Source organism: Pieris napi, chromosome 5 (assembly GCF_905475465.1).
Source record: "Pieris napi chromosome 5, ilPieNapi1.2, whole genome shotgun sequence".
Classification (NCBI taxonomy): Eukaryota; Metazoa; Arthropoda; class Insecta; order Lepidoptera; family Pieridae; genus Pieris; species Pieris napi.
Genome location: NC_062238.1, coordinates 4,669,207 through 4,696,820, shown reverse-complemented (window position 1 = coordinate 4,696,820; position 27,614 = coordinate 4,669,207). Strand labels below are relative to the sequence as shown.

At 35.0% G+C, this 27,614-nt stretch overlaps 1 protein-coding gene across 1 annotated transcript; it reads right to left on the bottom strand.

Annotated features, from left to right (window-relative positions):
* Window positions 1-163: 163 nt before the first annotated feature.
* Window positions 164-27,614, bottom strand: LOC125049812. The gene is made up of 23 exons (XM_047649272.1): window positions 27,492-27,614; window positions 27,309-27,412; window positions 26,381-26,489; window positions 20,963-21,025; window positions 20,376-20,562; window positions 19,921-20,021; window positions 19,020-19,112; window positions 18,611-18,643; window positions 17,680-17,718; window positions 17,555-17,605; window positions 17,152-17,278; window positions 15,542-15,680; window positions 14,673-14,799; window positions 13,302-13,535; window positions 11,793-12,717; window positions 10,223-10,378; window positions 6,105-6,228; window positions 5,295-5,431; window positions 4,333-4,356; window positions 3,698-3,865; window positions 3,058-3,501; window positions 2,379-2,635; window positions 164-1,905 (listed from the first exon to the last, which is right to left on the bottom strand). Exons 1-23 carry the CDS (start codon window positions 27,500-27,502, stop codon window positions 177-179), a joined length of 5,382 nt encoding a protein of 1,793 aa, XP_047505228.1. The 5' UTR covers window positions 27,503-27,614; the 3' UTR covers window positions 164-176.

Here is a 27,614-nt window from a genome sequence, read left to right as displayed (position 1 = left end):
AAAGGTTGCATAAATTATTAAATATAGACTGAGGTACATTTCACCTTTCAAGCAAATAAAATATGTTGGTTATGGGTAAATGTCTACCAATTTAAATATACATTTCATTTTGAATCAATGGTTGCAAATGATGCCTAATCACAGCAAAAATAAAAGGTTTTTGTTTAAACATTACTTTATTTAGATTTTTCTGTAAGTGTAACATTTATATTAAATAGATGAAACTGTTGCCCATGTCGCCTAATATTTAAAGTAATTGCAATGCAATATATAAGACGGTTGAGACTCTCACACTTCAAAATGTATGAAGACCCCTGACCAGGACAAAATACCGGAGCGCCATGACTTTGACAGTCAAACATAAAATATGACGTATCAGTTCTCCCAAAAGCCAAGTTTTTTGCTGGACTTATTAATATACCATTACTATTCTTTTCAAAAAAGTACACCAATGCTTTACTCAAATTAAAACGGTCTGGCTGAATATTGTAAACAAAACCAAATATGACTTTATCAAATTTGAATGAGAATGAGTAGGGATACATATCATCATAACTTGTGTCAAGGTATTCTAGTGTGATTTCTTGGTTCTGTTGCCCGCTTATTTTAGTATGGCATTTTGTATGATAGTTGTGGCCGTTTTCGACAATTCCATCAAGAAAGCTACCAGTCCAAGCGCTCAGACTACATGCTTGAGTCATAACCAGTGCGACAACACAGGTGGCTAAGTATTGCTGTCCACGGTGCATCTCTTCAAATTTGCTGTCTTTAGGATGCACTGAGCCCCAAAGCGAATACAAATCGCCAGGAAATTCGATATCCCAGTCCTTCCACATCGCTTTTGGAGTCTTTCTTTCGAAACCCAAATCGTTGACAGGGTTCATACGAGACCACGGAATCGATTCGATATTCAACCAATACATTTTCTCATCTACTAAAGGTCGCACTCGTTTTCGTCTTAAATAGGGTGTATTTGGATTTTCGTCTGGTTTGAAAAGGGGACTCAACCGGTAATTCAAAGCGGAATGCCTTGGAGCAGTTTTGACGGATGTCAACTCGAAAGTATAAAATTCGGGCGAGTTAGGGTCTGTAGCAATTAGAATGAGTCGTGCGACGACAGCATCCACAGATCGGTAAAGGGTCCACGCAGCCACTGAGGCCGCAGTCTTCAGAGAAGTACCCGTTTCAGCTGCCTTCTTTTTCTCAGCTTCGGATGGTTCTGTTTTCTCAGATGGGGGCGGATATGGATCGAACAGGTGATAGTAGCCTTCGCTTTGACAAATTACAACATTGCAGGAGGAAAACCTAACTAAAACGTAGCGAAGCCGCTTCAGAACCGCTCTTATGTACTGGTCAAGGCGTTTCTCTGGATTTTCGTTGACGACGAGAATCTTCTTTATGTTCACGTTAATGAATTTTCCATCTAGAATTATGTTCTTAATAACTCTCTTCTCGCAAATGCTTTTATTCGTTGCCTTCTCGAATATCTCCAAACCCTTTTCTATACACGTGTCGACTAGTAAATGATCCCATGTTCTTATCGGGTGCATAGTTGCCAGTAACATCGCGATGAGACAAACAAAATGACATGCTTTAACATCTGTAGATGCCTTTTTATCCTTTAGTGACGTCGTTCCTTCTATCCTATATATTCCATTGATTATTTGGTATCCGATTGCCGTTTCGCTTTTTGGTTCTGCATCAATAGAGGATTTCTTCTTATCAGAAGAGCTTTTTTTTGAGTCTACGATAGACATTTTGGATTTTTCAGACTTAGGTCTGCCGGTTTCAAAGTCGTAATCTTCTGGTAATTGTAGACGCGGTTCAGTCAAAAGTCTCCGTACGATAATTTTGCTCAAAACAAACTGCTGCTCAGGATTTTTGCCATCTTTGTTATACGAAATCCTGGAAAAAGTTGTGTTGTTTTAACTTTACTAATTGAATAGTTCAATTTACATTAAGTCATATTCCTATTTATACGAGACTACCTACTAATAACTGTAAAGGGAGTTGGTAGCTCTTTATAATAATATGGAGAATACAATCTCATATGAATAGCATTCTTATGAAATATTATAATATTTATAAAAAAAAATATTTTAACTTTTCCACAACAAACTCATATTTATTATTCGCTCATGGCAAACTTCGTTTAAGTTAATTGTTTGATAATATATTTAAACTACTAAACCAATATTCACGATTTGTTTATGCTCTTTCTCACAATATTCATTACTTAATAGACAAAAGGCTGATCATCTTTTAAAATAATTTGAAAACGGAACTCAAAAAATGTGTCCAACTCTTTCCCCATTGGCAGGGCAGATTTATTTCCACGAATAAATTTTCTTACAATTCTTAAAATAAGGAGTATTTACCTCACCACCATATCGTGGAGATTCCTAAATCGTAACAAACACGCCTTTCCTTTCCCAGACAGATCCCTCAAACCCATGGGATTGCAAGAACTGCCATCATATAGATAAAAAAGGCCATTTTTCTTGAAAAATGCACAGCTGTATGTAGCGGTCGTAACCATTCCACGGTCACCTCTATAGAAGAATTTGTTGTTCAACGTGTTTTCCAGTTGCCAAGTCGGACCTTCGCCTACTACGTCGATAACTGCGCTATATGCCTGTATATTGCAATTTCAATGTCATACAGATCAAAATATAATATACCTAGGTAACTAACAATTATGATAATTAAAAAATTTAATGATTATTAGGGAAAGATTTTTGACATACGAGAGTACTACTTAGCACTAAGTCTCGACTCTGAATCTCTCTGACTCTTACCCTTTGCTTAATGCTATCTAGCTTTCCTGTATGTTAAGTGATTTTAATATTTGGGAGAGCTTGTTCGAACGTAAATATTGAAACTTTCTAGTAATCTTCATAGTACAAGTATTTTACATTTGTCATATGTGGATTTTGACAGCTGAGAGAACTTTTAGATTTGAGCCATTCCAATCCAGCTAAGATGACATTACCAAGAACATATTTAAATCTAAGTATTATCATCGAACGCAGGTCATTAAATATAACTATGGTATACCTGATGTCCAATAGCAATCTTCGGTATAACATGAACAGGGGCGAGCTGAAACTTCTGCTGCTTATTCTCATGGAGTTTCTTCGCTGTATCCACGACAAAGTTGACAATACCAACGGTCCACGTGTTCACACTGTACTTGTATGACGTCACAATCGCCATTATCGCAGCGAACGGCAAAACATCCAAGGTCTTCGTATCGTTAATGGCCGACGTTCCTCTCACGATTTGAGTGTTGTCCGGTAGATTCTTGAAATTGCTAGGTTTGGCCAGCTCTTCGTCGGGACTGATTTCTAATTGATCTTCAGCGAGAGGCTGGGTCATTTTCTTGCGGAGTTGGCGTAATTTTGAACGGTAACGCGCGTCCTCTGTTAGTAGAATGTGACGGTCCACGTTGGTTGCGGGAAGGGTTTGGACCTCGTCTTCTACCACTTCGGCTGGAGCCAACTAGTGTAAAAAAGAGAGATTCAGTGCTCAATTACGAAGAAAAAGAAAAGTTATTTTTTGACGAATAAACACAATATCAGAACCATTGTTCTGCCATTGCATAAAGACAATTTTTACAAGTTAACTATTAATCAAGACTTACTATTTATTACGGAATTTCAATATAAGCTCAACTGTTAAAAAGTAACTTATTTACCGGTACTTCAGGTTCTGGCTGCGGTGAGGGCGGCGGCGGGGGAAGCGGTGGCGGCAATTCCTCAGCCTTCCTTCTGGCTTCCTCTTCTTCAGCCTTTCTTCTCTCTTCTTCCTCTTTCTTTCTTTTCATAGTCTCTTCATCTTCTTCCTCCTCGCCCATCTCTTCCTCCTTAAATTACAACAACGATGTTTAAAAAAGCATAGTATTGTATTTTATGTCAAATAATATTTAGTGTTAGTTTAATATGAATCATCAATCATTTATTTCAACTTCAGAAAATGTTATATTTATAAAGAAAAAAAAATTAAATCTAGACTGGCTTATCGGAACAAAACTTACGTAAAAAATTATCTTTTATATACTTTACATGATCTTGTGCCTTATCAGTGTTGCTACTAATGCCTATGCTACTGCCACATTTAAGTACCCACATTTGTTATTTTTATAAAGAATTAATTGTGTAAAGGCGCAGAATACCTTGCCTACACAATTCGTACAGGTTTGTCAAAAAATATCCAAGTCTCATGAAACTTGTAAATTGTATATTAAAGTAGTTACATAATCTCGACAATGTAGAAATACGCGTTTATATTCGTCTGAAATATTAAATAATAATATAATTGAACAAATCTTACCTCTTCTGCTCCTCCTTCCGGCGGCTGAAACAGATATTCAAGTTTACAATTTCTTAAGTAACATGATCTTTATAGGAAAGTAAGTCATCGGGTTTCGATGTCTTTAAAAGCGATTTATTTATACATTCTATATCAGTGCCTTGCGTCGTCCTTATTAGGCCAGTCATTATAGTAAGTTCACCTCGGAATTCGAGATACCCAGCTGTACCCAGCTCTATCTCGAAAACGGTCCACCGTATAATATTTTTTTTTTACTCAATTTGTAGAGAATTTTGTATTCTACAATATTGATAATAAATACAAATAGCAAAAAACCCATAGGAAATGAGATATTTCCAAAAAAAGCGCAAAAAACCTATTTTTGTGACCTTTGACCTTGAAATTTAATAGTTGCTTACACCCTACGATATGTAGGTTTTAAGACAACTTTTAGGGTGTCAATATACAACTATTTACAGACTTACAGCTGGGTATCTCGAATTCCGAGATTCTTACCTAATTTAAGCTTAAATGACTGGCCTATATCTCATGTTGTCCCATTAGACCGTAGAGAATTCGAACACATAAAATAAATGAACAACAAATTTTAGGTAAAATATAAAAGCAGAAACATAGCGAAATATAAAAATAATGAGGGTTCGCAACCGTACGATAATTATATTGTCACTTTTTTATACGTGATTAGATAACGAATTAGTGATATTTTCAACTAAAATTCTATACGCGAACTTTTTATGCATATCTTTATCAGTATTTTCTGGAAAAGGTCACTGAAGCCGTGTAATTAACTTTTCAACAAAGTAACAAATAAGACTTCATCAGACCTTTTATAACTAGCGTCACGATTTAATTTCGTGCTTAAAAAAATTGATTTCACGAGAAGTTGTAAGTAATTGGCATACTCCGTTTAAAAAAAAATCGTATGTTAAAGAAAGACAACTATAGCAATAAACAGTAAGTACCGGTGCCGGCGGAGGTGTAGGCGGGGGCGTAGGCTCCGGATCTGGGTCGGGCTCCGGAACGTCGTTGCTCTTGTCCCGGGGCTTCGGCCACGGAGGCACCACTTGGGTCACAGACACCGTAGGAGAGTCCAGGTTCACTGTTACACAACACTATATAGCTCTATCCTAAGTTAGAAGAACTATGTAACGCTATCGTAAATATTTGGTGTGATAAATAGTTTTGCACCACAGGCGCTGTTTAGTCAAACCAATAATTGAAGCAATCATTCGCAGCAGTAGCAAGATGACGGATCTGACAAATAGTAAACTTTACAGCCATTTCAAAAGATTTTATCATGTTAGTTTTTGTCATAACTATTATAATTCATATTCTGTTATTATGAAAATTGGCATACAAGCAAACAATAGGGTTTCTTTTGAAACAAAATAATAAAATTAAATTAAACAGTTTTCTAGCAAAATCAATGAGCGTCTATTAAATCCGTCACTTTACCGACTGATTAATTTTAAATTTAAAACACATGGATTTTTTTAATGTAGCCGTAATATTTAGTCAATGTAGTATCCAAATACGATAAAAAGTGGATTTTGGATTTTTTTCAAATCCGACATTGTTACCACAATCCTACGATCATGACGTTATGGTATTATATATAGAATAGCGGCGCATCTGATGTAAAATGATATCGCCTTCCATGGACACTCTCAATGCCAGGGGGCTCGCGAGTGCGTTGTCGGCCTTTATGTAGACCTTGATAATAACCTTAAGCTAGAAAATTTTTTTTATAATTATTATTTTATATTACATACCAACTTTTTCTTCAAGCGGCTCCGGGGCAGCATTCTTATACCTGAGTGGAATAGGCGGTAGATAATCCTCTTGAATGCTGTCCACTAACGATATAATATCTCCCATTTGCTCTTCATCTTGAGGCTACGAAAAAATTACAATCAGACATAGACAAGTTTATATAGTAGGAGAGGTGGCACCAATTTTTGGGCAGGTATTTGAGGCAAGCTGAAAACTTGTCACATACCTCTCCTATTATATTCCAACACGGAATTGCAGACCTGGCTGGTGAGTAGCGGGGCTAAATCAACCCCTACATTTTTGAAAATATTAATTTTTTTTCCCAAAAATATATTTGAGGCAATACGAAATTTATATATGTTGCAGTGTAATACTTTATAAATACGAAAAAAAATAAGCCAGACAATTTAATCGGGGCTTTAACATTACCAGACGCGTGCAAATATTTTTTCAAAAAATTATAAAAAATGTTTTTGAGGCAGCTTGAAATTTTAATGGAGTGTTATTTATAACTATAAAATAAAATTCCCAAAAAGACAGATCATTTCGGTAGGGCTTTCTACCTGCCAGGCGATCAAACAAATAATGGATGGGTACGGGCCTGTACTACTATAGACAAGCTGTAGTGTGAGAGAGAGCGCATATCGACAGCTGTCTTCGTTCTGGCTTGCCGCGTTACTATTGGCTCTAGTGAGGCCACGTGACTTACAATAACCCATGAGGTTTTTAGTTAGAATTTCGGAGTCGTTACTTTCAGTCGTATAACGTATTATTCTACTAATGGTATTATTACACTATTGAAAACTCAAATAATTAGAAAATGTCTAGTGAAAAGTTAGTTTGTGTTATTTGTAAAAAAAATGATGAGAAAGAACAAGGGAGATTGGCAATCCTTAAATATGACAAAATAGTCTGGTTGAACAACCGAAACCAACAAATCTTAAAACCAAGAACGGATAAAAATAAGAGAACTCCATCAGAATCTCCTGAATCGTCGAGAACCAACGGTAAAAGAAATGAGACTATTAACCAGCCATCGAAGAAAAGCAAGGTTTACAACATAAAAAATTACGTTATCCAACAACCAAATTTAATTAAACGCCAGGCTTCCTCTCAATGCCAAGATTCCCTCAGTTGCGAATAGCAACCACTAATGGACCCTTCAGTCCCTCCATATCCCCCAATATGGCCGGTCACCGCAGGGGATATTGGCCAAAATTATGGCAACGGCGTCGGAAGACTGAATGGCCAAGTACATACAAATAGAATAAAAAGTAATACAATTTACTACCAACTTGCAAAACATACAAAGAAATATATTCAACAGAAAGTTCACTAAAATTCCTCTACTTAAATGCTCGAAGTATTGTGGGTCAAGGAAAGTTGGATGAACTTAAATATACAAAATATCCATTAAGAAATATTGATACATTATGTTTAATACAACCAAGGACTAATTACGGAAAACTTAATATTATGTATCAAGGCGCACAAATATTTAATACATTGCCACCCAGATTAAAAGAAATAAAACCTTTTTACAAATTTAAAAACTTTTTAAAGAACATAATTAACAACATACCTATAAAATAACAAAAATATAAACAACCATATTCTATATCTGTGTCTGTAACAATCGTAAAAGTTTAATATGAATTAATGGAATAATTATTAATGTATTTACAAAACATCAAAAAGCTATTCTAGCATTTACTTATGTCTGCGAACGAGCGTCTTGTAACATGTTGTAACATCGATGCGACCTACCTGCACTTTTGTAACATATATAGTACATATTGTTAGAACTAATATTTTTATTTTATATAGTGTATTTTCAAATAATTTCATAACACGATGTACATAACTAACTTACTCTAAATTTTCTCGCTAAGTGAATGTAATTCTTTGAGAAATAAAGTATCTTTGAACTGAATGATGCTAAAGTGATTGCTTTTGTGGAGAAAACTCTCAAAAAAAGTCAGGAGGTGTTAAATATCCGTAAACATCATAGGTTAAAATATAATCATATTGTTTTGCCAGTGATTCCTAACCTTTCAGATGGTTACAAGTTGTTATAAGAATTTTATAGCTTTGATGAAAAAATATAGTGAAAATACTGTGATTGAATCCAATATTTATACTCTTACAAAAGGTATTGTATTAATTTAATTATTTTTCAAGCATTACATACTGATAAATAAAATTAAGCATTTACAGCTCTTCTTTCTTCTGAATTAAAACAACATCTTTTAAGAACGCAATATATAACAAGCATTTGGAGAAATGCATATTTACGATTCCCCAGTTCTTTGACACCTAATAGAAACGGATGGACACTTAATGAGGATACGCTAGATTTTCACTGGTTTGACGGAGAGTGTATGCCGCAATTAGTATTCGACGCTGTTGTTCACGAGGAAAATAAAAATAACGATGATGAAAATCATACTACAGGTGAGAATAAATGGTTTATTTTTAATAACTGCTGCATTCAAATTTCTGTGAGTAATTAAAAAAATAAATATCTATTTCTTTTCGCAGATGATGAAGAGGTTGCCGAATCTGATACAGATGAATCCGAAGATTCAAGTAGTTCTGATGAAGATTCTGATCCACAGACGAAAAATGATAATTTATCTGACGTGAAACGAATTTAATTTATTTCTAATTTTTTTATACATAAATAATTGAAACACTGAAGAAATATTATATTTTTATAAATCTAGTTTTGCGATTTTGTATTTTAATCATTGGTTTTTTTTATACGTAACCCTTATTAATTTTAAGATGAAAAAGGTTTTAAATTTCCGTATAAATTTTGACTTGCAATAATGTCAGAGAAACAATTTTTAGTTTTGAATGTAGGGGCAACAGTATGAATTCTGTACTGATTTTTTTTTTAATTCTCTTCAAAAAATAAATATTTTTACGGAAATATCAAATATTTAACAATTCATTACGTTTAAATTCGCATTAAAATTGGCAAAATGGCTAATTTTTTAAGATAAAAAAGAAATCACAAAAATATCTCCCTTTAACGTCCATAAATCAATACAATCACTTTTATGCAAAATGTATTTAGTACAAATTCAGAAAATTTTATATTTTTTTACTCCGAAATTCTAACTAGAAACCTCATGGGTTATTGTAAGTCACGTGGCCTCGCTAGAGCCAATAGTAACGCGGCAAGCAAGAACGAAGACAGCTGTCGATATGTGCTCTCTCTCACACTACAGCTTGTCTATAGTAGTACAGGCCCGTACCCATCCATTATTTGTTTGATCGCCTGGCAGGTAGAAAGCCCTACCGAAATGATCTGTCTTTTTGGGAATTTTATTTTATAGTTATAAATAACACTCCATTAAAATTTCAAGCTGCCTCAAAAACATTTTTTATAATTTTTTGAAAAAATATTTGCACGCGTCTGGTAATGTTAAAGCCCCGATTAAATTGTCTGGCTTATTTTTTTTCGTATTTATTAAGTATTACACTGCAACATATATAAATTGCGTATTGCCTCAAATATATTTTTGGGAAAAAAAAATTAATATTTTCAAAAATGTAGGGGTTGATTTAGCCCCGCTACTCACCAGCCAGGTCTGCAATTCCGTGTTGGAATATAATAGGAGAGGTATGTGACAAGTTTTCAGCTTGCCTCAAATACCTGCCCAAAAATTGGTGCCAGCTCTCGGACCAATATGACCTACTAACAATAGTGACAAAAAATTCAGCTACAACCTGTTTCGTGTTGACTTATTTTTTGTTTTAGTAGTTGTAGTAGTTGATCTTTTCTGTGCCTGAAACTCGATTTTATAATCTAAGATATGCCGGTTTCCTCACACGACATTAACAATAGAAAAAACTAAAATGTTGATTATAGCTAACTTCAGTGTGTCGGTTTTTTGTGACGGTGTGTGCGCGCATCATAAAATTTACTCTCATCATCCCTAACGCGCCAAAAGAAGTATAATTTCAAAAATATTTATTTTATTTACAAAAATACAAAACTGTGCAACAGACTGTTTCTGGCCCTTAGTATCTTGGTATTACTAGTGATCAACGAAACATCTATATTCTAAGTTAAAACTTTCCCTGTAAAACCTTATGTATTACGTACCCCTGTTTGTGGTAGTTCAAAATCTTCCCTCGGCATAACGTCGTGAAACACTTCCTTCCCATCACCTTGAGCCTTGCTCATGGGCAGAACTTTTCTCTTCGATTTCCCTTTCGCCCCCGGTAACTGCTCATCACTTAGGGTACACACGATTTGAGTCTGAAATTATTTATGAGGTCAATAAGTTAGGACCACCTTCGCTACATGCAGATGTAAGTTTGATTCCCGGTGCAAATTGTTTCCGTCTGAATAGAATATTTAAAAGAATTGTATAAATACTAGCTAGGTAGCTATGTAGGCATGATAGGTAGGGTAGACCGAGGCGAATCGGACCACAGGGCGAATCGGATCAAAATAAGAAATGTGTTGATAATTCAAATATCACATTCACATAGAACGCACTCAACCTGCGTTTTGTGTCTCTCCATTTACTGAGCACCTCCCGACATAAGCAGTATTTCGATCGCGCTTGTGGATCAGTGGCAATGCCGCTCGTCAGCCACTCGGTTTTTTGTGTGTCGCAATTTGGCGCTCATCTAAGGTTACGTACTTACGTTTTCTTTGTGTCATATGACGGATTTGTCTTAAAATTTAACTACATTGGTTTATATTGTTAAGCAAGGTGTTAATATTGAAGAACCAATTCGCTTTTAAGTATAATCTTAGAGGTTAACGTCTAAAATATTCATTTTAAAAGTCTTAATTATGGGGCTAATCGGATCATATCCTTAGGGGCGAATTGGATGATACTTTTAAACTGATTTATTACATGTTTGAGGTTATTGATTCATATTTATTTCATGACCGCCGGAGAATGGTGTCAAGCAAAAATGAAAGAGGCTATAAATTAAGTCCAGAACAAAGAGTTGACCTTGCGTAAAGCTGCTAAGATTTTTTCAGTACCGTTCACGAGGTAACAGAAATAAAAGGACCATATATATGTGAATTATGTGTCAATAATTAAAATTGATCTTATTATTATATATTTTTACTGATTCCAAAGTTATTTAAAACTATACCTTAAAATTTTGTTATATTTTGTGCACGATCCGATTCACCCCAAGAGTTGGGGCGAATCGGATATTTTCCTTTTTTTTCGTTTTTAATAGCTAATTAAGAGAATATATGTATGATTTAAGTTTTCAATTATTTATTGCATAGCTAATTGTTACTGCTTACGATTTTATCAATAAAAATAACATTATATAGCACTTTAGTATGATTTACTCAACCTCAAAGAAAAAGTGATCCGATTCGCCTCGGTCTACTATAACCCATGCCATATCGGGGGGTAAAATAACAAATTGTTTTTCGTTTATCTAACTCAAATCAACCACTTCAGCTGTAATGCAAAACAGACAAACATTGATTTGTTAGGATTGATATATTAATAAAACATTGAAATTTAAATAAAATTTTAAAGTTTTAAGGGACAGAACTTTTTGACTTTCACTTTTCTATTGTATAAAATTTACAATTTACGAGTATTTAAATATTAGTTGGGGAATAGATATTAGATAAAATTTCATCCATAATTTCTTAGAACTAGCTTTAATTAGCGCTAAAAACATACCTTTGCCTCCCTCTTTTTCAATTTCAATACTTTAAACGCATGTATATAGAACTGTGTCGTGGCTGGCATATAATCCCAGTTTCTGGTAAACACAGACGCCATCGCCTCTGGGTTTAGCAACATCCAGCAACACGCTTTCCCATTGTTCACGGACCTCAAACCGTCGTTAGTCCGAGGATAAGGATCGAAGAGATAGTACATCTCTTTCTGTCTCCACACGGCTAACGCGTAGTTATTGAAATCTAAAATTCCACTGTTGTACTCGTGGCTGAAGAAATCTTCTAATCCAGACTTGATATTAAAAATGCACTCTTTCGTCGTAAACAATTGTCCCTTCACGCGTTCTCTATAAATAATGATTTCGCACGAATACGGCCCAACGATTACTTCATTCGGAATATTGTCGATGGTCATGTCGATCATAACTTTCGGGTGTAAACAATCCATGTACAGTTTGTTGCCCAGACGTAAGACTTTGTCCAATGTCTTCGAGAACCACGTGTTAGGGGGTGATATTTTTGCGTACGTCATAGCCACAACCGCGATGGGTATCGCCTGACGAAACTTCGCGTCTTCAAAACACCGATCCCCCAAATGCATGTTAGCATTCACGATGGCGCAATTCTCATTCAAAATCCTGTAGCCCATCATCGCTTTCTCGGCTTGGGTTAACTCCTTATCGGATTCGAAATCCTCGTCGCATTTCTCGTCGATCATTTTCAGCACTTTTACGGGGGCGAGTACAAATTTCTGGTCATCAACAACGCTGCGAGCCAGAATGACGTCTGCGACCGCCGGTAGATCCTTCACGTTTATTAAAGCGGAACAACCGTTGGAGAAGTTCGAGTAGGCTCTGGAGTCTCTTCCGGCCGGATCGAATATGTAATAACAAACTTTGTCTCTCCATATTACAACTTTCATCACTCTGAAATGTGTAACGTACTTAGTTTAAATATATGCGTACAAAATCATAGTATTCATTGAAGCCAATAGATGGCGTTAGTTACACGAATAAGTGAAGTTTGAGAGTTTTAACTAAAAAAAAACCAATGTGTCTTTCTGAATCCGTGATCATTGATGGCGACGTGTATCTTGTTCGTATACATATTAAGTTTCTCATGTAAATAATTTTTTTTTGTAATGAGACATAAAGTTCTTTAAATATTTTTTTTTTAAAATACGAGAAGGTGATCAGCTTTCTGTGGCAGACACACGCCGTCGACTTTATCGGGTTTTCGGCAAAAGTTATAAGCCATGCCGGTTTCATCACAATGTCCTCCCGAAAGACCATTGGTGCATAGTCGGGGATCGAATCTACAATCTCATCGATGAGAGTCACAAGCTACACTACTAGGCCAACACAACTCTTTTAACCAGTTTGTTAATTTATAAATTTGTATTACAAGTATACGATTTTATTCTTAATTGATTACAGGATGTAATTAGATCATGCCATAAGGCCACTAATAATAGTGGAAGAAATATTTAATACGCAAAAACTTCATTCACCTGGTCAACACGACGCCGGCCCGATTATCCTTAAAAAATGCTTTAAGCCCACGACAAAGATTATAAACTGTTGGATCAAGTGACATTGTGTAGCCAACAATTTCGGGTTCTCCTAATAGCACTTGCATTCGCTTTCCATTCAGTATTAACGTCTGTTTCTTCCCAAAAGGTAGAACCTCACAGATCCCTTGAACCGCGGAATGATCGTGGACTTTATCCAAACATTGCACGTACCTGAAATGATCATTAAAATGCTATTATATTCCCGTAATCCAAGTAGGGCATTAGAAACCTGTGGCGCTACAACCTCTATGTTTTGAGTCTGTTTCGTGATCATTTCATTATAAATTCAAAATCATTTATTCATTTAGGTTACACTTATAAACGTCAATGAACACATATTAAAAAATGCTTCTTATTTTACATTTACTGCCAGTTCTTAATCAAGGGCGTAGAACAGACGAGAAGAACTGGCAATAATCTCTCCGCCACTCTTTTTAATCGCCAAGTTTTTTGTTTTTCACAAAGTTTGTAAGCTGCAACCATTACACCTTGTTCCACATGACGTCTTAAGTAATGAATAGTTAATTAATCATTAAAAAAAAAAAACTAAGATTTGCCGTCTATCAGCAGTAGGCATGATGAAATACAAAAGAATTGCCAATTGTATGATCAACACTGATCAACAGATCAAGAGACGCAAGTGGAAATGGGTAGGCCATACACCCCGAAGAGATTCCAATCATATCCCAAAACAGGCGCTTGATTGGAACCTGCAACGAAAGCAGACGCGTGGCCGTCCCAAGCAAACCTGGCATCGTACTGTTGCAGATGAGGCAAAAAGAGCCGGAAAGACTTGGAGCGAGGTGAAATGCCAGGCTGAAGACCGGATGCCCTCTGCCCCATCTTGGGGTAATAGGACATTAGGTCAAGTACGTCATGCGATCAACCTTTTGTGCCTGACACACGCCGTCCTGTTTTAGGTCTAAAGCGGGCCATAGACGGACCGCATATTGCAGTCAAGACCGACTGCAATATGCGGTTTGCTCAGGAACTGCTCGAGCGGTCCGTATATTGCGAATATGAATTTGGTATGGAAACTGCAGATTGACATTCGGTCTGACTATGGCCCGCGTTAGGCAAGCCGGTTTCCTCACGATGATTCCTTCACCGTACGTGCGATTGTTAAATGCTCACAGAAAGTCCATTGATGCTCAGGGGATCGAACCTACGACCTAAGGGATGAGGGGCACGCTCAAGACCAACACCGCTCTATCGCTAGGCTAGGGATCTAAGAGACACTAACAGTAAATACGAACCGCGGCTATTACTAATATATCCTCCTTTGAAATACATTCAGAATGAACTCACCACTGATCCCCGGCATCTATTAAATTATCAATTAACTTCATGGTCCATTGTTTTGGATGATAGTGAAACGCTAAACAATATGCCATGACGCTCATCGTGAGAGCTTGTCTGCCTCTTGAACGTCCGCCTGGAAATTAATAAAAAATTAAAATGTGTAAATATGTTATTGTCTCTTTACTCAAAATAATTATTCGCCGTGAATTATTATAAGAGTTTCCTGCGATTTTCGTGTCAATTCGGTGGTTATGTAAATCAATGCTGTGGTCACAAGACTTTCCATAGAGGCCACATTGATACTGCGTACTACTATGTATTTAATTTTATCTTTCTTTGCTAATTTGTGTGTGTGTGTGTGTGTGTGTTAATGTGTGTTACTGTATAGCCAATGTTCCTCGCTGTCATTACATATACATTAGTGAAATAATTTTTAAAATCGATCATTAGTTTAAGGGTTTATCTGTTATAAACAAAAATCAAATCTTCCTCCTTATAAGGGGATAGGAGGCTCATCTGATGTTACGTGACGCCCATATACATTGCCAGAGGACTCGCAAGTGCGTTGGCAGCCTTTTAAGAATTGGTACGCTCTTTTCTTGAAAGACCCTAACTCGAAATGGGTCGGAAATACATCGGTAGGCACTAGGCAGCTAGTTCCACATAGTGGTGGTGCAACAAAAAACGCTCGAAAATATTGTGACTTGAGATACGAATTTGTGAACAAACATCCATATACGAAATTCAGCACACGTTCTCGGAAAACTTAATATCTCATTACACTCTACTTTATACTATACTAATATTAAATACGTATACATACATATCAAAGTCATAACCTCTTTCTGTAGTCTGTTAAAAATTGAACAACTTACCGAATTTTGTATCATACATATTGAACGATCCAGTCAAAATGCCGTAATGAACGTCAGGCTTTCTTTCTTTGGTACAAGGCAGGACGGTCAAGGAATGTGTCTCTAGTGTACCCCTTTTAAGATTCGCCGGTATGTGTACCTAAAAAAACACACACATGTGTTTTGCATTGTGCGTTGTATTGCTTGATTAATCTTTATATAATCACTAGAAATCATTAAATATTGTTACGAAGACGGGTTGTATAATTTTAAAATTTCTACAGCTTAAAGACGCGGAAGATTCTAAGAATTTTTGGCCCTTTTTGCAAGAACGGTGTTTTGCGTATTCAATGAAGAACTTCATAATATGCTTGACGACGCCAACATCGTCCATTTCATAACATGCAATACTCAAGTGGTAAGGTTGCAGAACTCAGTAGAGCGAGCCTGCGTTGGTGGGATGGAGTTGTCAAGGTGTCAATTAGGTGTTCGGAGTTGGACGCGTACAAGATAGATTGCGATAGCGGAAGATAGTTGCGATAGCTAAGAACCATAAGGGTCTATACAGCTATTGATGATGATAAAGACAGTATCAGCCGGTTAAAATATGCTTTATGACCGTTTCGAGAGAAGCTCTAGATAAATGGACTTTACGTAAAGTTACTGAAAAGTTAATTAAACTCCTCATTATATTTATTAAACCCCTGAATATTATCTTTCGGATCCCCTAGCTATACACAATATATCTATCTTAAACGACTATGAATTAGTAACAGATTATAATATTTTTTTTCAGTCTATATGTTTTCTGAATTTTTAACGGCTTTATTATTTATTAAGATATTGTACATGTACAGTAAAATGTCAGGAGATTATGTTGTGTATCAGACGAAACACGATAGGGTCGACCTACATTTGATTATTAGAATCCAGAGTTATTAGACCGCGAATTGGTTGCGGTTAATATCTGCATCTAATTCCTAGGGAACATTCGAGACTTTCGCGACTAAAAATCCGACTTCGCAGATTGAAGCGACATCCACAATCTACACCAACAGCTACAATCAATACGATGACGTCACCGCTAGTCAGTCAAAGTCAAATCATTTATTTCAATTAGACCATCTAAAATGGCACTTTTGAACGTCAAAAAAAATATAAAGAAGATTCTAGTTGCCCCTTCCAAAAGGTAGTTTCGTGTGGAGAAGAATGGGCAAGAAACTCAACACTTACTCTTTTAAAATAGGTTTACAATATTTTGTTACATTTGTTAAATAATTATATGAGAAGACAATGTACTCTTAGAATAAACTACTATACTAAAAAAGTTATACATGTTCCTCACATATTTACTTTTCAGTGGTTAGAGGCTTAGGATCCTATAGTTTAAAGGAAGAGCACATCGCCTTCCTCCACAAATTTCCCTTCGAATAATATTAAATTTTTAGTACGAAGGTCGTTCGAAGTATATTACAAATTATTTTAAAGGCGCGAGAATATATTTTTAGACTTAAACGTCCCTTCGCTATAGGATAAAAAGGTGTATTTAATGATATATATGTTAACAAGAGCAGAAAGTGAATGTTTGAATTTCAGACATTAATCATGTTTAACATAAAATAAAAACATACATGTTCGGGTTTAGGAATCTCATCTAAGCCACAGACTGAGTCATCATCCTTTAAATGCTTCTGTGTCCCTCTCGCTCTTGGCTTTCCGTCAGTTACTCCCAAAGTTGTATAGGGGACCTCAGCCATCCTGGGAATCGAGAATACTTCATATATTTAAGTATAGTTGACATTACTACTAAAGAAAATATATAGCTTTGTATTTTTCATAATTTTGTGTTTTTATATCCTTAAATACATAAACGCACATTGGTGCGATGGTCGACAATTGACCAAAGCTGTCATTCAATCGCAGACCAAATATACTTTGATACCATGGTTTTAGAACGGTTGCCATGGCAACGTACGGTGGCTTGGACCACGTTTTATAATAGAAATATAATCGATTCCATCTTATTTAACTAACCTTCTTTCTTTGCCGAAACATTGTTTTCTTCTGTGCATAGCTGCAAACTTTCTGAAATTATATTATTTCACATTTACTACCAATGTTTTCGATTTTATGAACAAGAGAGCTGGAATCATATTTACCTGCATTTCTTCCTTGGACAGTCTTTTCTTAAGCACATCCTAAGAAGAAAAATATATTGTTATATTCAAATAATTACACTCACTTGCTTTACATTATTTATTTCACTATAATAAAAAAATTCTTAATTAGTGTCTACGGAATAGGTAACTTCGGGGCCAACGGCTAGGGGCCGTGACTGGTGTCGCAGGGCTGTACATTTCTTTTTTATAATACTTATGAAATAAATACTTGGCCTATGCTACATAGGGATACCATAAGCGTTATAAAAGTCAGAGTTTTTTTTAAACAGACCCATAGTTTTTAGTTTATTACAAACATACAAATATTTCCTTTCTGTTTATGACATCTAGTATAGAAATATGGAAAAGACGATTCTAGCTTCAAATTATGTCTTTTAATTAAGGTTTGTTTAAATTTTGTATCATAAATGTATAAAAACACTAGCAGACCGGCCAAGCGTTGCTATGGCTAAGGTTTTTTGTTATATTACATGGTAGTAAACTATTCAAGGGAAACGGTAGGAGAACACCAGTCATGGGGACCACCATGCTTTTTTGGTGGTTATGCCATTAAATTGTAGCTTATGTGAAACGTTGGTACATACTTTCAACACAGCGCCATCTGTTAGAATTGTGACTATCAAATACTTAATAAATAATTTGTAATAAAATAATATTGCGGGTATAAATTGAGATGTAAGCTATCCTATCTTTTAAGTTAGATCAAACCTCACACGGTGTGCAAATTTGATTGAAATCGGTTCCTACTGAACTTTAGGAGTCCATAGCGGACAAACAACGTGACACGTAATTTATATATATTAAGATTAGGAGCTCTTCTCCTCTTTATTCTTCAAAGATAAAGGCTAGAAGAATTGCGCTTGCGAGGGCGCAAAGTAATAATAATTTAATTCAAAGATGTTATGCATACCCTCCTTTATGGCACGGTTTTCTCGGCTTATCACTGAAAACAAAATATGTAATTTAAATGTCTCTGTAGCGTTTTTATAATTTCAACTTGTGTTTAGTCAATATATATTTAGTCCGTTCTTTTACAGACGTCATTTAAAAATGAAATATAAATAAATCGTGTATATATAAATATTATGCAAAATGGTGACAGAAAAAGTTTTTACATGTACTAATGGTTTAATAAAACTTAAGAATTTAAATTTGATTGACGTTCTAGAATAATAAATAATCTCAGTTTTACGTATGGTTATGGTTTTGTCTATAGCGAAATCACAATTTGGTATACAGAGAGAAATAAGTACTTTACTTAAATCTATTCAATTAACAGATTTTTTTTAATATTTTAAAAACAATAATTTATAATATACCTAATGATTTTTCTCGGACCAGGCGCGTACACGGCATCAGGAACAAATGATTTATCTCTGTTTATTACTATACCACTGTGTGGCTTAAACAATCTGGAATTAATTTTAGATAGACATTAATAATTAAATCTCTTAATTAATAATCAATTAAAATAAAGATAATAAACGTCAAAATGTCCACACCTGTCTTTCAAAAAAAAAGGTGAAAAATAAGTAACAATAATATTAATTCTAATTTTTCATTATGGGCAAGTATTTTTGGGTTTACTGCCATACTGCGATGTTTTTATTTCGCACATATTGTAACTGCGCGCAGAATGGATTAAACTGTGCTGCCCACTTGGAGTTTTGAAGACGACCCTAAAGATTATCATACCCTAAGGGCATGACCAAACAGGTGCGCGGCAGCAACAATCAGCATTCGTAGGACACAACAACGAAATGCGAATTATGGATGCTCGATGATCATCAATGTTCGATGAGCATCGATGTTGAAAGCAAAAACATCGATGTTGCTCTACGAAAAATATCGTATCAATGTTAGCTCACGGCTTCGGCACGACCAATGCAAGATACGAAAAAAATTAAGTGTTCTATGAACGCATCCACAAATCACTTCGTTCGTTCGGTCGTTCACTTCGTTCGTTCTTAGTAGTCTCGCTCGCTCTTTCTCTCCCACACTTTCTCACAACTCTTTATCAACAAAGAAATATTTCTTAATAAAAGGTTCTTCTTATGATATTGATGTCAATATCGATCATCCCTAATGCGAATGCACCTGCACACAATAAAGCGCGACACGCCGCGCTATAGTTGGTCACGCCCTAAGTATCGCAAGTTTAACTAATAGGCTATCACAACTTTTAACCGTTTAATAAGCAATTAAATATTATCATCTCACTCATAACCCGCATTCGGTGGTAATGGCGGCTTATGATCCTTTAGTTTGACGACAGTCTTTGCAGCACTAATGACTTCGCCACTCGTTTTAGGACTAGGGACCTATAGTAAAAACAACAAAATTTATATTTTTTTAATGGATAACATGATGACAAAATTATCATCGCTAAAAGTTAGTCTTCAGTTCCGTAGTTTATATAACAAATAGAAATAAACAAATTAAAAAACAAAAATTCATATTCGAATAAATAAACAAGTTAAACATTGGTACAAATGGAACTATACGCGATTAAAACAGGTCATTCATAATTTAACAAAAATTAAAAGCATTCCAAATGCCTTGGGACTTCAACTAACGTTTGCATAGAAAAAAACATCATTAAAATAGGTAAATTTACCTCAGATCTCTTAGAGGAATAACAGTTTCCTTATACATAATTTAAAAATATTACTTACATTAAAAATCTCTTTGTCAGATGACGTGTGTTTCACTATAGGAGGCGGAACAGGTAAAGATATATCAGCGGGTACCAAATCCAAGTATGTCACCCTTTTCTTTTTACTTTCTTTTTTCTTCCTTTTTCTTAAGATGCCACTTCCTTCGTCTGATGACGATGTAGACTCTATCCCGGGGTATCTCTTTCTGAAAATCAAAGAGTGGGTTTACAAAAGTCGAGTTGTTTCGGTCCGATTCTTAAATTGTTCGATTTTATTTATAACACTATCTATGGCTTGTCTTGACTATATTCATATTTAAATGTTATTAAATCCAATTATTTAAAAATGCACGTTTAAGTATGGAGATACATAAGAAAATGATAGTTCTTGAAACAACAGAAAATACTCTCAGAAATTTCTTAAAAGAAGGTAATTTTGATTTTTTTTTCATGGCGCTAAAACTCAGCACATCACCGTGTATGGGATTATTTAGGCGTTGCTACAGGTAATTAATTGGACTTTACCAAAAATATGGCGTACGAAAGTTATTTTGACTTTTTCCAATTTAACGATATAGATAGTAGATAACATGCAAGAATAATTACCTTTTCACGTTTTCAGATCTTCTAGAAGGCGGTTCTGCCGAACAATGACCTATGTATCTTAACCTGAAACGGTATACATAAATTGTTTATTAAAATTTAAATATTTCAGCGGTTATAGGAATAATGTAATTCCTAATATTTCTGTTTTTTACATATAAAATAATAAAGAAAGGGTGCGTGTACTTACTTAAGTTATGCTTCTTTGGCATTATTAAAAATAGTTTTGATTGCAAGCAAATAATTTATTTTATTTATTTTTATTTATTAGCCTTATATCAGAATACAAAATATATACATTATAACTGTTATTTCCTTAATCTATGATAACGATTCTGTGTGCCTACGGGCAAAGGCCTCCCCCATTGTCCTCCATTCTTTCTTATTGTAAACCAATCTTGTCCAGGTCTTAGATTTTCCTGCCATTTCCACGATTTCATCGGCCCACCTCTTAAATTGCCTACCTTTGTTTCTTTTATGGCCTCTTGGTTGCCATAGTGTAACGATTTTGCTCCATTTTTCTGCTCCTCTTATGGTATGTCCAGCCCATTTCCATTTTAGTAATTTTGTTTTATGCACAACGTCAGCAAACCCTGTTTTATCTCTTAATTTTTTGTTACTAATTTTATCAATTCTTCTTTTCTTTATTATGCTTCTTTCCATGGCTCTCTGGGTTACACTTAATCTTTCGCATTGTGCTTTGGTAAGTGCCCATGTTTGACAGCCGTATGTAAGAATTGGTAGGATGCATATGTTGAAAAGTTTTCTCTTGATGTGCATGCTTGTTTGACTATTTTTCATAACTTCTTTTAGGGACCAATATCTCTTCCATGCATTTCCAATTCTTCTGTCTATTTCCTTTGTAGTTGAATCATGGTTGGATATCAGTTGACCTAAATAAAGATATTCTGATACATAATCTATTGTGTTGTCATCTATTTTTATTACTCTGTCATTCCTGCCATTGGTCATTGCTTTAGTTTTTTGGACGTTCATTAAGAGTCCAACTTCTTTGCTAGCTGTATTCAGTTCTATGAGCATATTTTGTAATTCTTCTGCCGTATTTGCAAATACCACTATGTCGTCCGCGAATCTCAGATGGGTCAGTTTCTCGCCATTTATATTTAAGCCATATTCTGTCCAATCTAACTTTCGGAATATTTCCTCTAGAACAGCTGTAAACAGTTTGGGCGATAGTGGGTCGCCCTGTCTTACTCCTCTGAGGATATTTATGTCGCAGCCTTCCTTTTCCATTTTGATCTTTGCTGTGGTACCTGTGTAGATGTTCTTAATTATCCTTATGTATTTGTGCTCCACACCCTGCTTTCGCAAAGCTTCCCAAATTTTTGAGTGATCCAGTGAATCAAATGCCTTGCAGTAGTCTACAAAGCAACAGTAAAATTGGATGTTATATTCTTTGCACTTTTCAGCTATCTGTCTAGCAACGTGCATGTGATCCACTGTCGAGTAGTCGTTTCTGAAGCCTGCCTGCTCCCTGGGTTGATTTTCGTCCAAAGTTTTACTGATACGGCTTAAAATAATTTTTGAAAATACTTTATATAAGTTGGACATTAGGCTTATGGGCCTATAATTGCCAATGTCATCTCTGTTACCTTTTTTATGCAGTAGTTTAATAGACGATACAGTCCAGTGTTTTGGAATACTTTCCGTTTCCAGGATAGTATTGAAGAGTTTAGTCAGGAATGGTGTAATTATATGCTTTGTTTCAAGTAGCACTTCATTTGAAATATTATCAGGACCTTGTGCTTTGTCTCTCTTCAGTGCGCTGATTGCTTTTTCGACTTCGCGTATCATAATGGATGGTACTTTATCTGAGTCAAGTAGTTCAATGTGTTCAATTGTTGATCTTTTTGAGTACAGTTCTCTGTAATAATCTGTGGCAATACTTATAATATCTGGTCTTTTAGTTTTGTCTTTACCAGATAAATCTTTGAATTTGGGTATCCATTGCACCTTTTCTTGTAGTAGTTTTATGGCTTTTTTAGTTCCTCCAGTTTTTTCAATTAGGTTTTCCAAAGTTCGTAGTCTATATAATTTCCTGTCCTTTCGCATACTCATTCTTAGATCTTTGCTTAGTTGAGCAATGACTTTTCTAACTTCTACTGTTTTAGGGGAAGTTTGTATAATTTTTTCCCTTTTTTCCATTATTCGTTTTGTCTTTTCCGACAGTATATCTTTTCCTTTTCCATGTACTTCTTTTTTCGTACTAAATTTACCAAGAATATCTGAGAATTTGCTGTAGATTTTCAGTGTATTCAGCTCTGATAGATCTCCTTCTATGTTCTTCAATTCTACTTCCAGTTGTTTGGCTGTTAGTTGTGGTCCTTTATTTTTCGTTGTTTCTTTTTGGTGGTTAGTGAATTTTCTAGTACATTTTATTGTTGTAGATTTAAGCTGGGTTCGCACCATTCGATGGTTAGTGTTAAAATTTAAATTTGAAATGACTTGACAATCTTCGAATGATCTGGCACGATCGGTAAGTATATAGTCAATCTCATTTTTATAGCGCCCGTCAGGGGATGACCATGTCCATCTTCTGTTTTGTTTTTTCTTGTATAGTGAATTTAAAATGACTAAGTGTTGTTCGAAAGCTAAATCTATTAGTTTCTGTCCATTTCTTGATCTTTTTCCTTGGTAGTGAGGTCCCATTATGATTTCTTCGCCGTCTTTCCTAGTCCCTATTTGAGCATTAAAATCTCCCATCAGGATTAAATTTGTTGAACCTAATTCGGTTAAAGTGTTGTTTAGTTTTTTATAGAAGGATTCAATGGTGCTGTCAGAAGATTGCTCTGTAGGCGAGTATACTTGTACTATGGTCCATTCCTTTTTAAATAAAGGTAGCATGATTTTTAGGACTGCTATACGCTCTGAAACCCCTTGAAACTCAAGGATATTATTTTCTAATTCTTTATGTATCATGAAACCGACGCCATATTGTCCTGGTGTCTCTCCCTTAGAACATAGGACAAAATCGCCATAGTCTTCTATTTTATCGCCCATGCGTCTAACTTCACTGATTCCTATTATACTCCACTTTATTCTCTCCAGTGCCATTGTCAATTCTAGCAGACTATCTTCTGTTCTCAGTGTGCGTACATTAAAGGTTGCTATATAAATCTGGTTCTTTTGTTGGTATTCTTTTGGGGGGGTGTGGTCTAATTCCCCACGGGGACCAGCCGGGTTGGGGAATGCTTCTTTTGTTTGATTTTGTTTATTTGATTGATTTTGTTTATTTGTTTGATTTTGTTTATTTGTTTGATTTTGTTTATTTGTTTGGTTTTGTTTATTTGTTTGATTTTGTTTATTTGTTTGATTTTGTCTATTTGTTTGATTTTGTTTATTTGTTATGTAAATATTGTTGTTATTTTTGTTTTGATTTTCTATTGTTGGGTTGGGTCTCCTGTTGTTGTCGGCGTCTGTTGAGCGTTTTTTGATGCTGAAGGTGAAGGTAGTGACAGTGATCTGCCACGTGCTACGTAATCTAGCATGCAAGTTTTATTAATCTTCTTTGGGCCCGCAGTACGTGTGTAAGTTGGAGATTTGCTTGGGGAGTTAGTGGAGTCTCTTTTTCTCTTATCTCTTTTGTCCTCTTTCGGTTCTTTCACGACTATTTTATCCTTGAAAAAGTAACAAATTTTTCCCATTGCTCGTTCCTCCTTTAGTTGAGGCAGAAGTTGTTTCCTCTTTTCCAAGGTTTCCTTGCTAAGGTCCTCCTTAATATAGATATCAGAATCTAATTTCTTTTTGTTCCTAAGTACTTCGTTTCTTCTCCAGTTTGTTGTAAACATTACAAGGATAGGACGCGGTTTGTTGCCTTTTTTTTCTCCTAGTCGATAAGCTTTATTTATTTCATTCGAGTTAAGATGAAGGTTCATGTTTTCTTCAAGTACTTTTTTTATGACTTCGATTGGAGACTCCATGCGCTGTTCCTCTTTTATACCAAAGAAGATTATGTTGTTTCCCTTCCTGTATTCTTCCATGGACTTAATTTTGTCATGTAAGATTTTTACTTCAGTCTTCAGGCTTTTGTTTTCTTCCACCAGAGCAGTCAATTTCTCGTTAACATTCTCTGACACGTTTCTAGTGACAGCTTCGGTTATTGCCTTTGTTTGCGCAGCCATCTCCTCCTTCAATCTGTGCCAAAAAATATCCATCTCCTTTTCCATTATTTAGTTGGAATACTTGTTAAGGGTTGGCAACACTAGATTCCGGTTTCGGTGTCAGCCAGTAAACATCTGTTATCGTTAACTCGTCCGAAAATAATTACAATTCGCTTCGAGCTCGGGAGCGGCGACGGCGATTTAATTCCTTACAGAATTATTTTTCCTTTTATATTATATCTGTTAGAAATAAATTAGATATCTTCGTAAAAAATTATAAAACAAAAATTAAAAATATTTGATCTTTCAATATCCCGAGTGTAGGTTTGAACTCAGGCCGATAGAAATGTTCGATTCAGGACACAAAGCTTATCTGCGACGCCGAGGCACTGTATGACGAGGAGGACGAATTACTCGAACAGTTTCTTTCTTGAGTGACGTTTACAAACAGTGACTAATGCAATATTAGGTCGTCACGTTCACACGTTTATCATCACAAATACAAAGTCATAGTTTTTCTTCTTCTTGTAGTAATATCAACAATAACTGACTGATCTTTGTTATAAGTCACTTGCACTTGGTTTTTACACGCACTTTTGATTGTTTTAGTCAAAACGATAAGTCACCGAAATCGAAGCCACGATAACACAAATTAAAACGTGATATTTTTATATTTTTTACACTAATAATGAGGCAGATACGTTTGCCTGTGGTATATCTTCTCCTGGTTCAGTTCAATATTTGCTTTTTATTGTGTATTCTCACTTATTTCTATTTTTAATTGGTTATTTTGTGAGGACTCGATATTCAACTTGCGCCTACCCGCAACAACGTTTTATCACTTAACTTAATTTAATTAAACTACTAAAGCAAATAATTAATTAGGTACAATTAAATAACCAAAGACTAGAAAAGGAGTCATTATAGTCAATAAAGTTCAGTTTACATTTGAAAAATTAAATAAATAAATATTTATTATTATTCTCTTACATTAAGTGTAACATAATATCTATTATTATTCGAATGTTGTTTTAATTATGTCCAATGCCGTAGCATTTCCGTGGGCAACTTCATTCAGTTAATTTTGTGTAACGCGCGCATCGTAAAATTTCACTCACATCAATTTTTCATAACGCGCCTAAAGAAGCATTTAAAACGTTACGATATTTTGAAAAAGCTTATAATACAAAAAATATTGTTTCTCGGCTTGAACTTTAACTTATCTTCCGATATTTTTCCCAAATTTTGAACCTACAGACAGCGTTCACGTTGTTGTCTTAATTTATCAAAATACCCTTACCTAGTATGCATAGAGGGCGCCATGGGAACACATGTGTCCTTATAATGCCTCGGCTTGAATGGTTTTGTTTTAAATGTAGGTGGTTTAGATTTCTTCTCCTTTTTTGAACCTAGATAGATTTCAATATAATATTTTCTTAGTTAAATTTTATGTATGAATAAGGCTAATCACAAAGACAACATAAAACTATTTTTCCATCAACGCCCTTCCGTGATTCGATAACTTTATACACTCGTTTCCATTGTCTTTGCGTGTTGTTCCCACGAGAATGTAAGTGCGTGCTCCTATTTCACCATGCCTCCTACTGATAGAGGACAAGTCTTTGTTTTTTTTTTTTAATTTATGTTATTATTATTAATTACTTAATATGTCATGTGGAACATGGTGTAATGGTTGCAGCTCCTTACAAACGTTGTGTAAAAAAAATGGCGATCAAAAAGAGTGGCGGAGTTTATTGCCAGTTCTTCTCTTCCGTTCTACGCCCTTGATTTGAGAACTGGCAGTAAATGTAAAATTAGAAGACGAGTCATAAGTGTACTGTAAGTAGTAGTAGTGTAGTAGTGTATTGTAGTGTACATTATATTACCTATATGATAAAATGATTTCTTTTTTACTTTTTTTTATTACTTTGATAATACATAAATAATAACTGAAAGTGACAAATGCCTACTTAGTGATGAGCAATTTTAGGGCGCGTAATTATTAACATCCCATTGCATACATCACGTGGATTAGAAAGTAGTGAATGGACACACAACATTTTAGATAACACTAACATAATATTGATTTAACTTGATAAAATAGTATATATCACAAATTTTAACAAACCCCATATTTGATACTCTTTAACCGATCAAGCCAATTTTTAAGATATTATCTAGGAGATCCTTATTACAGTCGCAGACAAATTTATAATTAAATATCTTACATTCAGCTTGATATGTAAGAGCCTCAATGATTTCGGAAACATCTTTGCAATCGGTTTGCTTTGCCTTGCACGCTTGCTGCAATTTTGGTGGACACTTACAGAGCCTGAAAATTATATATTATTATACATTTTTATTTTTATTCTTATAATAACATTAAAAAGACACAAGTGACATCGACTTACCGTTTTTTCATTGTTTCTCTGTTTTTAAAATTTTAAAATGTTTATTGTATTTTTAAATTTTTATTTTATTTTAACTAAAAATTTTTACAATATTTTGATACATGACACATTCTATTAACAAAA